Raw genomic sequence first — 16717 nt, 5'->3', positions numbered from 1 at the left:
CCAAGGGAGTTTGGAGCCAGATTCGTGACGTCACCTACAGAAGCGCCAGCAGACCGCGAGAGCTTGCACAGTTTCAGCACACAGCCTGTGTAGACCAAGTTTAGCAGCTAGCGATTTTGCATTGAAATATGGAATTGTCACCTGAGCGCAATGTTACTTCACCTTTGGATGAAGAATATAATGAGATGTCAGAATTATTTCTTACCCTGGCAACAGTCAACTTGTGAACTGCCGATTTTCTTGGTCTTTTTCTCGGCTCTGCTTGGTCCTCGGCTTCGAGGGCCTCAGTGGATGCGGCACTTCGCTTTCTGTCAGGGGAGACGAACACGGCTGGCTCCTTTGGTAATGCTGACACAGATGGAGACGGTGTTGCTTTGGGCATTCTGACAGATGGAACTGCGTCTTTTTTCAGATCAAGTTCCCTCACGAATCCCATTTCCCACTGCAAATAGTTCTCAAAGTCGTCAGGCCTTGTGAAGTGAGCACCACAAACAATGCTGTAGTCTGTAGCCAATTTTTCAGGGTGCCTCGCCCGAAGCGCTCCCATTTCTCTCTCATTGTCCGGTCTTTTGGAAAACGATGAGTACTAATCCCATCATGATTGGTGTTGCTACACCCTCCTACGATACATCTGTCAACCATTTTAATAATTACGTGATAACGTTGAAGAAATTTGCAGAAAACCACCAGGTCGTTTCCTCATAAACAAACCAGCGCTGACGTAGGATTCAGAAGGAGGCATCCCGCACGTGACATCGCAAAAATCAATGTTTGCCGGGAAATCCAAATGCCAAGTTTTTTCAGAGGCGGACCAATTCACCTCAAATGGTTTGATTTCAACTGAATTTTTCTGGTATTGCGCAAGGTAAAAAAAAATTGTACAAAATGCAAAATGTGAGAGATATTTGACCAAAGTTTAATATAAAATAGGAGAATTACATTGATCTTGTTCCTGAATTTACCCATGATATGCGCTTTAAGGGGTTTTACCTTGTATTGCAAACTAAAGATGTGAGCATATAAATGACAAAAACTCTGTGTGACATAAACACAGGTGTGACGTTTCCTGAATGTCCAGTATATTAGACACCATTAAGAATAATTAAATAAGAAAACTGACAAAACCAAAGGGTATGAAGTGAGGAAGTGTCTCATTACCCATGAACTTCCTTTTCAGCTTTCCGGGAAGGGAACTGGAGAGATGAATGTTTGCGCCATGAGTTTCCGTGCGGGAAACATGACTGATGAGAACAGAATCAAGTGTGCAAACACCAATCAGTGAAATCCAACCTCCAAGGGGAAAACAAAAAATCTAAATGCGTTGGTGCTCCTTCACCTCAGAAGGATCATCAAATAAATGCTGAAATCCAAAGTGTGAATGTCACCAATAAATGTTACGTTCAACTGAAAGCCATTTTCAAGATTTAAAATTATATTTAAAAAATCTTTAACGTGTTATAAACATATGGTCAAAATTATATGGACACTTTTTTCTTTTTTTTAAAGGTGAGGTGTTTCAGCCACACCCGTTGCTAAAAGGTGTATAAAATCAATTACCTAGCCAGGCGATCACCGTAGACAAACACTGGACAGAGAATGGGTCGTACTGAAGCGCTCAATGACTTAAAATGGATTGTCATTAGGATGCCACCTTTGCCTCAGTTCAGTTCATGAAGTTTCTGCCCTGCTACATCTACATGGGTCAAACATCAGCGCTGTTACACATCAACCCCGCTATAATGAACTCCTTGGGGGACATCCAAATAGTTTGTTACACTGAAATGGACACACTTGTCACATTAAAATGCTCACATTATATGCGAAATTTGACACATTCTCCTGATCATGAATTTCTCCTTCCGAGTCACTATTGCAGTTCATGGAGTTCAAGGATCATAAACAGAGGCGATGATTTCTTCATCTGTTATGAAAATGACAGGTTTGTTCATGTGTTGTAAATCACCAATGTCATATTTAAGTCATGCTGCGGGGCTGGGCAGGGCAGGGGGTATAAAAACACCACTAGGATGCTTTAACTAAGTGTTAAATTTCGCCGTATCAGCAGTCTTCATCCTTTTATTGATCAACGTTCTCGCTAATTGTTCAGTGATTGACACCTAAACGAGGCTTTGTTTTATGGCGTTAACATGTATTGTGAACTCGATGGCGGACTTGATCACTTGTCTCTGGGAGGAAGAGGAGCGCATGGCTCAGTGCGTCATGTCAGCAGGTGAATGATAGATGTAATTGCAGGACGTGTTTGTTTACAAACAGGTGGGGAAACAGTTCAAAAACGTAAAACAAAGGCAGGGTCATGAAGCGAGCAATGGGCACAAACAGAATGGTGGAGGCACAGACGAAAGGCAGAGTCCACATACACAAAACAGTCAAAACACAGATACAAAGCTTGGTAATGTGAGACACTCGGTACAGAACGTATACTTTGCCAAGTCTGTGAGTTTAGAGAATCCTTATAAGCGCATGCTGTGATTGTGCTCTAATCTGGAACAGGTGCATGGTACTGTAATTAGTCCTAATAGTCCAAGCATCAAATATATGGACGTGACACTGTTTTTTGTTTTCTTTTTTAAAGACTGTCGTCACTAATACTAATGACAGGGGACATGAAGTTAGCTCGTTATATGCAAAAGTTTGCAGTAAGAGTTCATTATAGCAGGGTTGCAGTGTATTGTGAAACGGAAGCTTCTAGGAGCTCAGCTCAGCCACAAAGTGTTATACCATGCCAATTCACAAAGCAGGGCCACCGACGGCTCATCTTCTGTTGCCTCACTCACTACAGGGGCTCCAAGATGCCTCTGTGCGCCTGGAGCTTCATGAAATTTCTTTCAGTGGCTGCACAGAAGACTAAGGCCGAATCCCATTTCACCCCTTGGACCAACCCCTTGGCCCTTCCCCTCCATTTTGCGCGTTCACGTGAAGGGGTAGGGGTATCCCAATCCCAGTTAACGCGGAGGGGTAGGGGTAGGGCTTCTGTACCCCTCCAAACGGAGATTTTCCTGGAGCTGACTCCGAACGAAGGGGTTTGAGTGATTTCCCACAATGCCATGCGGATTTCAGAAAGATGGCGGTTCCCGCGGCGAAAGATTGTCATAAATGTATTTTCTCCATTATTTACGTGTTTTAAGTTGCTATCCAGAGGAAACACGCCGCTTGATTCGCTTTCGAGCTGAGAATGAGCAGCGATTTCTGAAATCCAAGCTGCTGCTAAAAAGCTTTGGGAGTGAGTATTGTTTTCGGTTGCTTGACTGCGTACGTTTTGTTCTGTTATTCTCGCTTTTATTGTTTACATGAGTGTTCTGACACCTCATTCTGTTGGATGTGGTGCACGAAGCGCCAAAGATATCCCATTCAGTGGTGTTAGTTAACAAATCACACCCTGCCAGCAGAGATTTCTGGTTCTGGCTCTGACTGTAGCGGCTGGTCGCAGCCAATGACGCATTTGGTCGCGTTTTGCTAACGTAAACGCTGACGGAGGTACGCGATGACGTATGCGATCGTTGAAGGGCTATCCCAATACGTAGGGGTTGAATTTCAAGCCCTATCCCTTGTAGCTCAGTTTCAAGGGGAAGGGGGAGGGGTAGAAATTAGAATTGGGATTGGGCCTAAAGATCACATTGTGCAATGCTGGGATAGCGGAAACGTTCTCTGGAGTGATTAATCACACTTCATGATCTAGGAGTCTGACGGACAAGCCTGGGTTTAGTGAATCCAAGAACACACTACCTGGTGGAATACATAGTGGCAAGAGTAAAGTTTAGTGGAGGAGGGAATGATGACCCGGGGCTGTTTTTCCAAGGTTTGGTCCCATTAGGTTCAGCATACAAAGTCATTAAACAATCTGTACACTTCCAACTTGGTGCAATGTCCATAAAGACACAGTTTGACGACTTTATTGTGGAAAAACTCCAGTCGCCTGCACAGAGCCCTAACCTGAACCCCACTGACCACCTTTAGGATCAAATGAAACAGCGATTTTAAGCCAGACCCTCTCATCCAACATCAATACCCGATTTCACAAATGCTCTTATAGCTGAATGGGCACAAATACCCACAGGTAAACCCCAAAACCTTATGGAAAGCCTTCCTAGAAGAGTGGCGGCTGCTGTAGCAGTAAACTGGGGATTGTGAAGGGACGGAGCAACTGCATATTAACTGGCCATAGTTTAAAAAAAAAAAAAAAAAGGGCTCTCCTACAGGTTCACATACATTTACATACTTTTGTCCACATTAATCCTTACTATTCAATTACTCACATTCAGCTCGAAATAATGATTTTTTAAAAAAACCTACACGAATTATATATACCTACAATACACTGACAATAAATGAACTTTAAGAAACTAATGCTAATTTGTTTTTAAAATATCTACACATATGAACAACATTGCATATTGTGCTTAAATAACCAAATACGAGGCATACATTTACACTTTGAAGGAGTATTGTGAGGAAAACCTGGATCAGCTAACCAACACTCAAATAACATTTTAACCAAAATGTAGTGTTAACTAAACCATAAAATTACCATCTAGCACAAAACTTTGCAAATTGTAAAGCATAAGCGCCCATATCACAAGAACTACCTAGGCATTAGTTACAATTTGCAGTTTTCTGATCGTGTATCAGATTACTAGTGAAACATCCTGCACTACGACATTCACTCACGAAACTCACTGGTTGAAAAGGATCAGAGTAGAATGACCATTCACAAGTGTGTTCAATGCATCATGGAACTGATTTGTTCAAAACCGTTAAGGAATTTTGCCAATTTCAAATTATATTTGAAAAAAAAAAAAAATGTTAAATACCTACCTTGACTGTGCTGTAGGTGTTGAAATACTGTTTGTTACACAGAAACCCAATCTTTACGCACCCCAGGAGAAAACAGAAAAAATAAAGCATCAGTAACATGGGATTTTGTTTATCAGCTGGCTTCTGTTCTGGAGGAGTTGAAATCCTTCTGGAAAAAGTTTTTTTTGCTGAGGCACTTCCATACAGAATTATTTAGTATACATTTGATTCAACCAATAGTAGAAAGCAGAAAACAAACGTGCCTAGACTAGCTAAACGCAAGACCATCAAACCTGAAGAGTTCTTGGGTCAGCCTGCTTTATGAGGCGTGTCAGAAAAGTAACAGGACTTTGACATGAGAGGTATCATCCACAGAGTTCTTGCCACAGGCAGACGTGCAGCTTGTGAACAGGCAAGGCAGGCAACTGCTTGGGGCCCCCTGGCCCCCCGAGAGTCGGGGCCCAAGGGCTTGTTTTTGCTTTTTATTGTTCTTTACTACTATATTTTCACATTTGGAATTTTAAAAACTTTGGTTTCATACATTTTTCGATGGTGTCAGATTATTTATAATGTATTGGTGATGAACACTGGTCAGAAGGGCCCCCTGGAAATTTTTGCTTGGAGCCACAACAGACTCTAGAATCGCCTCTGGCTACAGGGTCAAACGATCAACAAGCATGTCTACAAAGAGATCCTGCGGCATTTGCTTCGTTCAGTGCGCAAGAAGAGGCGAGTTGTGGCAGGACAACTCGTGGCTGCTTCACCACAACAATACGCCAACTCACGACGCCCTAAGCATCCAGCAGTTCCTTCCCAAGAACATCAATCACCGTGCTGGAGCAACCTCCCTACTCACCTGACCTGGCTCCGTGCGATTCCCCCCCCCCCCCCCCCACCAAGCTCAAGGGGACCCGTTTTCCAAACTTGGAAGCCATCAAGAGGGCCATGACGACAGCACTTGCAGAGAATCCTGGGAGAATCCTTCCAGGAGTGCATGGTGGAGGAGGATGGGAGAGTGCATTAAACTCGAGGGGGAAAAACTTGTAGCTTGGATTTGACAAATTTGCAACCCCAGTCCTGTTTCTTTTCTGAAGCACCTCATTTTTTCCCCCCAAACATCAGCTTTAATACACTTTATATTAGACTCTAAAGCCCTCTTTGGAATGGATTTGTTTTGAAGGGGGTAATCACTACCAATGTATCTAGGATTTTATTCCTGTCCAGATTAGGAAGTCATTGTTCCCTCTACATGCAACACTTACCTACATTTATATAATTTAAAGCTTCCCATTCGGAAGTTATTAAGTTAAGGATGATCAACTAAACATTTTCAGAACAGGAAGCAAACATGGAAGCAGACCCAGCAACCATAGCTTAATAGCACAAAGACTTTACCAGGAAGGAGAAGAACCCCCATCACCCTGATGAGTGTTTTAAACTTGACCCATCCAATACCAAGAGGTCATGTGATCATATTGGCATCAAAGCCAAAATGTATTTACAATTTGCAAATCAGTGTCCATAAAAGTAGGTGAAAACTAGTGTTGCACACAGCAAAAAAGGCTTAGACAATATACTGATTCTCAGGACACTTTGAATCATAGATACATGCAAAGAGTACTATTTACTAGGCATGAACAAGTTCCTGTCTCACATTTGATACAAAGCTGCCTGGTAACAGCTACAAGTAAAAAGTTGTTTCATCATGTTTGAAGGGTTAAATGCAAAAAGAAAAAAAAAAAGTTACACACCATCACAACTCAAAGAAAGGAAAAAAAACACTTCTGGTTGGAATAGATTTATTTGATCTGTCTGTAAACAAGGTGGTTAATTCATGGCATTTTTCCACGCAAAATTGGGTTGTATAGATAGTCAGCTGGTCAGGATTTCAATCAAATCAGGTGAAATGAAAAAAGGAGAAATGAACATTTGTTGACATGGTTTCACTTTAATCTGTACATATTCCACAAGCCCTGGAGAGTTTGAAATTTTTAATGTCATATCCCAAAGAAGGTGCCATTCAAGAATCGACTCTTTACAAGGCAGCGGTTTTAAAATCCATCTCACAGTAGCAACAGATCAGATCTATATTATGGCACAGGATACACTGCTTTGATTAAAGTTAACAATACAACCAACTAGTGGTCTTCCTTCTTTAACTAATACCTTCATAACCCAGAAAAATTTAGTGTACAGTTACTTCAGTGTTTTTTTTTTTTGCCTATTTAATGAAATTGTACCGTGCTATGACAAGTTGATACATCTCAGTCGCATAAAGCACAAATGACTTCATATTTGAAAACGGACAGATTAACAGGACAAGAGGGTTATAAATGATCAAGTCAACAAGAAGACTGCCATTTCATCTATTCAAGACCGTCAAGAGAGGGGGGAGGGGGGCACCTCAGGTAGTTACTCTGAGCTTTGTAATCCTTTGCTCCTCAAGACATGGATACCATTACTAGTGAACTGTCAAGAGGTTAGTGTTACACTGTGCATTTGAAATGTTTAAGTGTTCTACAAACAGATGAAACTAGCAGTCGATCCTTCAGTAATGCATTAATCCTCAAAAGAAGAGAATTGGTCCTACTGGAGAAAAATAATATCTACATGTGAATGGACACCAAACCAGAGTTACATCGTAAGGGCAGTGCTTAAAAAAAAAAAAAAATCAAAATCACTAGCTGGTAAATAAATTGCTAAGTGGCTATATTAGTGATGGAATGTCCTTAGAGTCCAGAAGCAATTTATGTTTTAAACCTTGACATTGTAAATGCTGATCTGCCATCACATTTGAAAGGAAAAAAAAGCCAACATTACATTGAGGACTCAACACCATTCCAGATACAACAGTAAAAGCACTGGATGTATTTTGAATAAAATGGGTTCCAAGTATAAAGGCAAGAATTATGTAGTGTGGTTCAATTCATTTTTTGTTTGGAGGACACTGGTAGTGTAGTGTAGTGTATGGTAGTTTGGTGTTTGATATTGAGCTAAAAGATATGCATGCACTTTAAACCCTCCTGGCCATGCTGGAAAGGAGAAGAAAAAAAAAAGTCACTAGGGAAGACCAACAGCTCAGCAAGGCTCAAAGCACTCAATAGGCATCGATGGACCACTAGACAAGCGCCTCAGGAAAACTGGACAGTGACTTGATGCAATTTGAAAAGCCCAATCGTCTGAAATGCTTTATGTACAGTACTGTTTTCATTTTAATCCTTGATAAATGAACATGCTTGTTTTGTGGCACTATCAGGATGAGGGGAAACAGGAATTGATAGGTATGCTAAATAGAGGGAAGAGGTGTATATATAAAAAAGTAGTTAAGGGTCTGGATAGACAATGATGCATCCATTAAGTATCTAGTGCTGTGAAGGTGTGGGGGGGAGGGGAATGAAGGAGAAAGGGATGGGATGTTACAGTGAGCTGCTGTGTGGATGGAAAGAGGGCTGCTTCAGTATCCACATTTCCTCAGGTAGTCAGCCATGGTGTATGCTTTCTTGTTGAGCTGTCCTCCGTGGACACCTTCCTTTCCCAAGACTAAAACCAATACTGGGGAGTACATAATGGGGAGAAAGGGAAAAAACGTGACAAATGAAAAACTTTGGGGGGAAAAAAAAAAGAAAAAATGTCTTTCCCCCATAATACAGGGACATTATAAGATCTTACCACCATTCTCCTCATTAAAGACATTAACAGTGAAGGAGAAAGCTTAAGCAAACCCTCTTCTTTCTGTCCCTCAAAGTTGAAACTAAGCGAGCATTAATTACATTAGAACCCCGATTCCCTCAAGTATTTTGCCATCGAGTATGCCTTCTTATTCAATCCGCCTCCATGGACCCCTTCTTTGCCCATTACAAGAACCAAGACTGAAAGAGAAGAAATGGAAACAGTTGAGAAGTGCTGCTAGTTGAGAAGAGGAAAAACATGGAAAAAATAAAAGTTACAGCTGCAGTCCAAAGCGTTTGCATGCTCATGCATAGAATTATAAACAAGCAAACCCAGAAATGGAAAGTGAATCAGCCTCTGAGTATTTGAGTAGTTTGAAACTCCACGCACCATAGAGTCATTTAAAAAGCATAGGACAGAAGATGAAAGAAGGGGACTTCCTGAATTCACTGCACCATCATTAACTGGTAATTATTAACACCAACTAGGTTACCTGGTTTAACATTGGCTGAATTTCAAAAGGTACACCAGAACACCCATGAGGCAGTTTAGAGAATTTTGCATCTGGTCTTCTTGTGTCTAACGTTGAGGCAAATGGCTGAACTGGCATTAGGTGAAGAGCTGCTAATCTCATATATAGCTCCTTGTACGGCCCAGTCCAAGCTGAGTATTTGATTCTAGGCTGTCCAAGTCTAGTCTACACTAGGTGCGGCTTCATAAAAGTTAACTGATAAGGACTATTCTGGGGAAGAGGATATCACTGACTGTGCATGGAACTATTTATGGCAGCCTAACCAGTGACCTAAGCAATCCCAAAATTACAACTGGGCAATACAGCAAAATATACCCTATGATGTTTGAAGACTCAAGACAGTTTTGCTTTACTTTCTTGGTGATGGCTAAAGAGCAGTGTCAAGCTTAAAATCTGTGGCTGATTGGATATCCAATCATCCACTCATGACTGAGGCATAAAGTGGGTCAGTGTTACAGACACTAAAAACTACGGCATTGAAAAGTGCCCAATTCACCATTCTGTAATGTGCAAGGTAGCAGTTTGTAACCCGACCTTGGGTTTAACAAATGCACTACATAAACCAAGCTTATTTGTTCGCTTAATCTTTATAGAAAAGGACAAGGGCTGTCAGTCATTTACAGTAAACTGCACCATGAGACCAGTGCAAACGGAGCAATGACACGCTGAATTATGGCCATTCGTAAGCAGCATGAAAGGTTAAACTGCTCAGGTCACTAAATAATGAAAAAATTTGCCAATTTTAAACCAGTTCAGAAGAGTAGTGTACATGCTCAGCAGTGGCATCCAATTATCCAGGTGGTTAAGAAGGTGGGGGGGAGCCCAGGGAGGGAAACTGGGAAAAGGGACAGAAGAGCCTTCACCCACTTTTTGTAACCAGATGTTTAGTAACACCAACAAAACAAGGACCACAAAGGCAGATGTACATTTAAAGTATAACAAAGTAAGGTAAATAAATCAATCGCATTATCTGGACAACAAGTCGTTCCAAATACTTCCGGGTTCGTTTTTGTCCCATTATGGTTACTGTACAGCAGCACTGCATCATTTCCCCCCCCCCAAAAAAAAAAGCTGTGTACATGCATTTTACTGCCCTTCACTAGCAATACTTTAGTTTTGATAAAATCTGTTCAGCTTATAAGCAGCTTTTGATTGAGCTACTCCAGTTCCAAGTTCTGTTAACACAGTGATGGGCTTAACTATGCACTAATCTGTAGGACATGATTAAATACTTCTGAATATTATTTTGGCAAAAGTTTAAGTAACATTCACTAGGGAATGTTACAAAGACAAACACCTTACAGTCCAGACAATACGAATTCTGATTCATTGTTTTTCTTGTAACTCAAGCTAAACAGCATGCTTGTGCATAGAAGTTAAGCATTTCATTAAAAAAAAAAACCCCAGCATACAATAACTTACTGCATTGCAGGCAACAAAATGAATCCACTTGCTCCAAATTAAGGTCAATGATTTAAAAAAGGAAAAAAAAAAAAAAAAGGCACCACAACCACCAGAAAGCACACCCTCAGAGAACACCCACCAGTTACCTAAAAAGGTGAGGCAATCAAACTTTTAGGAAGCCCCAGTCTTATGCAACTGTACAAGCCTTCTCTGAGGTTGGTCGCTTTCGTTGGTCGAGTTACATTTTCTTTTCCATATGCAAATGTGAGGGTCATTTGCAAATAGCCAAAGCAATTTTACCTTTGTCTGCTCTGCCTACAGCAACGTTGTAGGTCGGCTCACCACCATGACTCTTCGTCCTGATGTCCATAGTCCAGTCGCCATCGATCGACAGGCTGTCTCTGATCACAGAGCACTTCTTTTTCCCTAGGGTCAGCCCACTGGTGAAGAAGCCCTCCCGGTCCTTGCCAATCATGACATCGATTTCATCGGGCTGTGACCGGGAACAAGACAAGAAGATGTTCAGTTAAGGATATTGATCATTTCTTTTTTTTTTTTTTTTTTTAAAGATATTTTTTTGGGCTTTTTGCACCTTTATTGGATAGGACAGTGTAGAGACAGGAAATGAGCGGGAGAGAGACGGGAAGGGATCGGGAAATGACCTCGGGCCGGAATCGAACCCGGGTCGCCCGCATTCATGGTATGGCGCCTTAACCACCTGAGCCACGACGCCCCCAGGATATTGATCATTTCTTAACACAGGGCATGGCTGTCCAAACTAGGTCTAAGAAGAATAGCCAGGGGAGGGGGTCTGTTTCTCTCCCTTATTAAGCATTGTGCTATTAGAATAACTAAAAGACCAACTAAAACTTGATTACAATTTTAAGAAAGAAGTAGTGCACAAGATCTCAGGACAATGCTACACAAAGTAATGTTAGATTCTTGATGTTAAGAATAACCACCACTTTAAAAAAAAAAATCAAATTAATACAATACCACCAACTTGGCTAAAGGGCACAAGATTTGCCTAGATTTGGATGAGTTTCTCCCCCCCCCCATCTTTTGAATAAATATTAGAAGTAATCTGTACAAAGACCTCCTAGCACACAATGAAAGTGAAAACAAACCAGAATTTAAAGTCAGACCAAAATATTAACCAACCATTCTCAAATCACGTAGACATGTCAAGTTAGCATCTAGTCTCTGGAGCCGAGACTAGACAGACTTGTAAAAGGGAACGAACGCCTGGTAATACTAAACACCACTGCCAATGTGTCATTTCAGTTTAAAAACTGGAAAGCTTGAATAAATAGGAAACGGACGCCATCTTTGAAGACCGAGACATGCTCCTGCAAGGAGAAGAGGAAAAGGGCCGCACAGGACAAATCCCAAATCCCACTCAACACCCACCAAACCAAGGGCACTAACTAGCTTGTAGAATAATGCTACTCAGTGCCCTACGTAGTGCACAGACAGGGTGCAATTCAGGACCGAGCCAAAGGAAGAAAGACCATGTCCAAGCACCAGTGGCCAACTTCCTTCCAGGCATGGCCTACGCCTCAAAAAGGGATAAGACTAGACGTTTATATAAAGTGTTCACAGCACACTATATTATTATATTATAATAATTTCATACCACATGGTCAATGATGAGCACTGAAACCAGAATGCATTACGTATTGTCCAAATAGGAATTAAATATTTATATTTAAAAAAAAAAAACCACACACACACACACACAACGGACAACTTGCATGCCATGCTAACTACTGCTGTTTGTTTTTTGTTTAAAAATGCATTATTTTACCTCACACACACACAAAAACACAAACAAACCGGCTGTTAATGACTGGACAACTTAATGGATTCAGGAATATTCTGGAAAGGAACACTCGTGCTCGGGTTCTGGTTCAGCGTGATATCTTTTTCATTCAAAGACAAGCTAGTCAGCATCTTTTTCCCCTCATTTTCCTTTAAAAAAAGAAATAAAGAAAGAAAATTAAAAAAAAAAAAAAAACACGTTAGTCGAGCATCGCTGTCTGAGGCCTAAGGATTTTCTAGCGTTGCCGTATTCGCTTCATTACCGGATCGAACCTAAAATAAGCACTTGTTTAAAATTAATCTGATGTATAGGATTTTGAGGTTTGTTTTTATGAGGTAAAACCGGTGCACGTCATGAGGATTAAACGCGCTAACGGCTCTTTTTCTCGAAGGCACGCGCGCTTGTTCATGTTAGCCTCTGCTGCTAACCGTAACGTGGCCCCCTCCACACACACCGACACAAAAGACCACAGATTTAGACATTACACCAAACCAGGAGGAAATAATACAGTCATTAAACCATGTAACACTCTTTTGAAAGACAATCTCACCGTTATACAGCCAAAACAGCCCCCTTTTGACGCTGCCCAAACGTATTTACCGGTATCCCCGTAACCGACAATGGCGGCCTCCTGGCAGCAGCCGTCGGCCATCAGGTTATCCACGTAGCTTTGCCAAGACATGTCTGCTGCAATTTGTAAACAAAAATAATAATATTACGACGCTTTACAGAGACTCTTTGGATGGATTTAAGGTTAAAGAAGGTTTGAAGAACCAGATTCGAGCCTCGCCTCTGTCCAAATAGCGCTTAGCTGCGTGCTGCCGAGATCTGCTTTTTTTTTAGGGGGCGAAGAAAAGCCGATGTGCATCCAGACAGCGCCTTGGGTGTAGTCCGTGCTGCAGATCACTCCGCGCAAGCTGTGCTACGCCCTTTCAGTCAGTTTTTTATGTCCGCCGGCGATAAGATGCTCACAACTGCCAACAAACTAGTCCCTTTTTTTCTCATTTTAATTACAGACACGTTAAAAAAAACACCAACGTTTCCTCATATTTTCTTTCAAAATATTTTTTTTAGTTTAAAAAAAAAATCACACGGGATTTTTTTTTTTTTTTTTTTACATTTTAAAGCCACGCCCCTCTCAAACCGGGGCTCAAAAACTTTTTGTAGCCAGGAGTCTCTTTTTTAATTAAAGTGCCATTCCACCATTGGATGTATTCTTTGGCATAAAATACAGTATATATTTTATGACAACATGACTAGACAGAGAAATCTTTTAGCTTCGAAATGATATATCGAACATAATTTTTTGACGACAAGTATATTAATTTTGCGACCAAAGTCACCTACCCTTTTAATTTCCGCGCGGTAGTGAAACGTGATGTCATCGGCAGGTTGCCCTTCTTGTGTACGACGTGGCACAGATTATCAGCAATGGCGGACAGAACGCGATTTCCACTTGTCGATTGCTGTGCCGATATTCACCATCGACCGTCTCCTTTGGGCATCACTTGCTATTTTCCTTCGCTTCTTTCATACATGTCAACCTTTGGTCAATCAAACCTGTATAACCAACCTCCAAAATCCGTATTTCCCTTATAAAATCCGTATAAGATGCAAATTAAAATAATTTACCTAAAATTTGAATGATAATTAACAATGATATATCCAAGTTACTTTTTATTCATTATTAATAACAATAAACCTTCAGAATGAATACAACGCTCCAATGTTTGACAAAAACACAAAGTGTTATCAGCGTAGTTACGAAGGAAATACTTCGTTGTTTGGAGACAGGTTTCACCGAGCGGCTATTATGCGCGAGACTTCATATTAGCCACAAAGTCAGGAAAATCTGTTCGTAAAATTACGTTATAATGACCAAATACAATGAAAAGTATTTTTCCAGTCTCACCTTTGAAAGGTAATCCCATGTGATCTCGTTTGGACGGTAAACCTGTTAGTACAGTTAAACGCAGCACATGAATGAGGCATCTTTATTCTCAGAATCGCCAATTTGGCGGCGAGGATGACGTATGATTCTACGCAGAAGGCGGCGTCTATGTTTATATGTCTATGACTTCCGGGTTGGCGGGATTCTCACAATGCGGTGTGCGCATGATCAAAAGTGGAACGAAGTCTCGCTACCACAAGATAATGCGCGATTTCATAAGACTCTTTATTGGCTGTCGTGGGAATTGATTATAGCTCTAAATAAATATCGAAGTTTTTTTAAAGAATCCGTATAACTTTATTTATACGCCCGTATACTACGTTTATTGAATCAAATCTGTATAAAATACGGACATTCCGTATAGGTTGACATGTATGTTCTTTTCCGAAGCTGACAATCGCGTTCTATCCGCCATTGCTGATAATCTGTGCCACGTCACACGTGACATGGTACACAAGAAGGGGAACCTGCCGATGACATCACGTTTCATTACCGCGCGGAAATTAAAAGGGTAGGTGACTTTGGTCGCAAAATTAATATACTTGTCGTTGTCAAAAAATTATGTTTGATATATCATTTTGAAGCTAAAAGATTTCTCTGTCTAGTCATGTTGTCATAAAATATATTGTATTTTATGCCAAAGAATACATCCAATGGTGGAATGGCACTTTAAGGGTTGTTTTACAATCAGGGTACAAAGTTTGTGTCACAGGGGTCCAAAATTCAAATTTAAAAAAAACCCATAAAATCTGCACTTTTGGAAATTAATACGCATATGAACATAGGCATGTGTAATAGGCCTTTCTCGTTCATTCATTATTCTATTTTGGAATGAAAGATGAAATTTAAAAAAGGGTGCAGCTTGGTGTTTTATTTAAAACAATACAAGCAGAAATGGCTCTGTTTTGTTTTCAAAATGTATTGCCATCATCAAATAGTAGTATTAGAAAAGTGGACAACATTTCTGATCATTTTCTTATTTTGTAATATTCATTTATTCCTTTATTGAATTTCATTTGACTGATCCTATATTTTACCCGGAAGTAAATTACACCGCCTGGCTCGCGCTCACTCATGTCTCACTTACAACACACGACGACGACGATAGATCGACCTCCAGCGAGTTCATGGATCATGGATGCTATGCAGTACATGCTCTTCAAAGGCCCTAAACGGGTGAATCTACATGATGCCTTCGCAACATTTCGCAAATTAAGTCGGAATATGCCTCCAAAGACGCCATGTCATGCGGATGAGAATAAACAAACCATAATGCTCCCAACCCGCCCACAAGCTTAGGCTTCCAGGTCACCCAAAACCTAAGTTCTAAATAAACTAAAACGCAATTCAGAATGGCATTTTTCAAAATTGCTTTTTCCCTTTTTCTGCTGTTCAATGACTCATTTTCAATAATTAAAAATACATCAAAACATGGCTCTGGATTCCATTTCACAAGTCATACACAAGTGCAAAAATTCATCAACGAGTCCTTTTTCATTTCTCATGTGACTTCCAAAATAGAATAATGAATGAACGAAAAAGTACACGGACCTGCTTTTAAATATAAGGCTGTAAGCTTCGTGTTAGTTGTCTCTAATATTTATGTCCCAATATCTTGACTGCATTTTAGGATGAAAATAATCATTTTAGATATGTTATTTTATATTGAAAAATTAGCTGTCTCGGAGAGGACTTTTTTTTGACACTAATTTGATCAAAATAGTATGAAAACTTACTGGCTTTCAACATTAAAACTTAACTATGTTTCCAATGATATGGAACCAAATATGTGTTTTATGGTATAAAGAATGATTTAAGTGCATCCCTTTTGGAGCTACCTGTGGTCAAAAAAGCACTTTTTCTAAATGACGCAAGTAATTTTGCTAAATATGACATATATTGCCATACATTCACCAAAAATAACGTTATCACCAATTTTTTTTTGCATGGTAAATAGAGCTATCACAGGGCTACCCTGTACCCTGATTGTAAAACAACCCTTATCGAAATCGGTGTTTAATTTAAAAAGTATTCAGTAAATTCACATTGCCATTATTATTTTTTGAGGTTAGGCATTGTGTAAATTAAAATGAATTATTATCGAAGCTACTATAGTTGCAACTATTATTATTAGTTAAATATATAATTATAAGTCGTGGTTAGCACTGTTGCCTTACAGCAAGAAGGTCCTGGGTTCGTCTGGCATGCAAGTTAGGCTAATTGGTGGCTCTAAATTGACCGTAGGTGTGGATGGTTGTCTATGTGTCAGCCCTGTGATGACCTGGCGACTTGTCCAGGGTGTACTCCGCCTTTCACCCGTAGTCAGCTGGGATAGGCTCCAGCTTGTCTGCGACCCTGTAGGACAGGATAAGTGGCTACAGATAATGGATGGATGGATATTATCTAAGCTACTATAGTTGCAACTATTATTATTAGTTAATTATATAATTATAACCGGGTGGCACGGTGGTGTCGTGGTTAGCACTGTCGCTTTACAGCAAGAAGGTCCTGGGTTCGAGCCCAGCGG

General features: G+C 40.5%; 1 protein-coding gene across 4 annotated transcripts; it reads right to left on the bottom strand.

The window, feature by feature from the left end:
* Positions 1–6594: 6594 nt before the first annotated feature.
* LOC132891003 (profilin-2-like) lies at positions 6595–13159 on the bottom strand. 4 transcript variants are annotated; one of them, XM_060928453.1, is made up of 4 exons: positions 13030–13151; positions 12790–12926; positions 10718–10910; positions 6595–8364 (listed from the first exon to the last, which is right to left on the bottom strand). In XM_060928453.1, the coding sequence occupies exons 2-4, from the start codon at positions 12919–12921 to the stop codon at positions 8267–8269; spliced, it is 423 nt and encodes a 140-aa protein (XP_060784436.1). In that variant the 5' UTR covers positions 12922–12926; positions 13030–13151; the 3' UTR covers positions 6595–8266. The 4 variants fall into 4 exon arrangements, with proteins under 4 accessions (XP_060784436.1, XP_060784445.1, XP_060784418.1 ...); XM_060928462.1 differs by having other exon boundaries at positions 12790–12923; XM_060928435.1 differs by having other exon boundaries at positions 12790–13151.
* Positions 13160–16717: the final 3558 nt, after the last annotated feature.

This window comes from Neoarius graeffei, chromosome 1 (genome assembly GCF_027579695.1).
Source record: "Neoarius graeffei isolate fNeoGra1 chromosome 1, fNeoGra1.pri, whole genome shotgun sequence".
In the NCBI taxonomy this organism is placed as follows: domain Eukaryota; kingdom Metazoa; phylum Chordata; class Actinopteri; order Siluriformes; family Ariidae; genus Neoarius; species Neoarius graeffei.
This window is presented reverse-complemented; position numbering and strand designations above follow the sequence as displayed.

Bases quoted from the DNA above. Each gene is read 5' to 3' on its own strand.
- LOC132891003 (XM_060928443.1), bottom strand. From the start codon at position 12,921: ATGTCTTGGCAAAGCTACGTGGATAACCTGATGGCCGACGGCTGCTGC. The intron at 10,911-12,789 runs GTGAGATTGTCT...TCCCGGTCACAG, and splicing joins GCTGTTTTGGCTGTATAACG to CCCGATGAAATCGATGTCAT. The intron at 8,682-10,717 runs GTAAAATTGCTT...CTTCTCTTTCAG, and splicing joins TGTAGGCAGAGCAGACAAAG to TCTTGGTTCTTGTAATGGGC.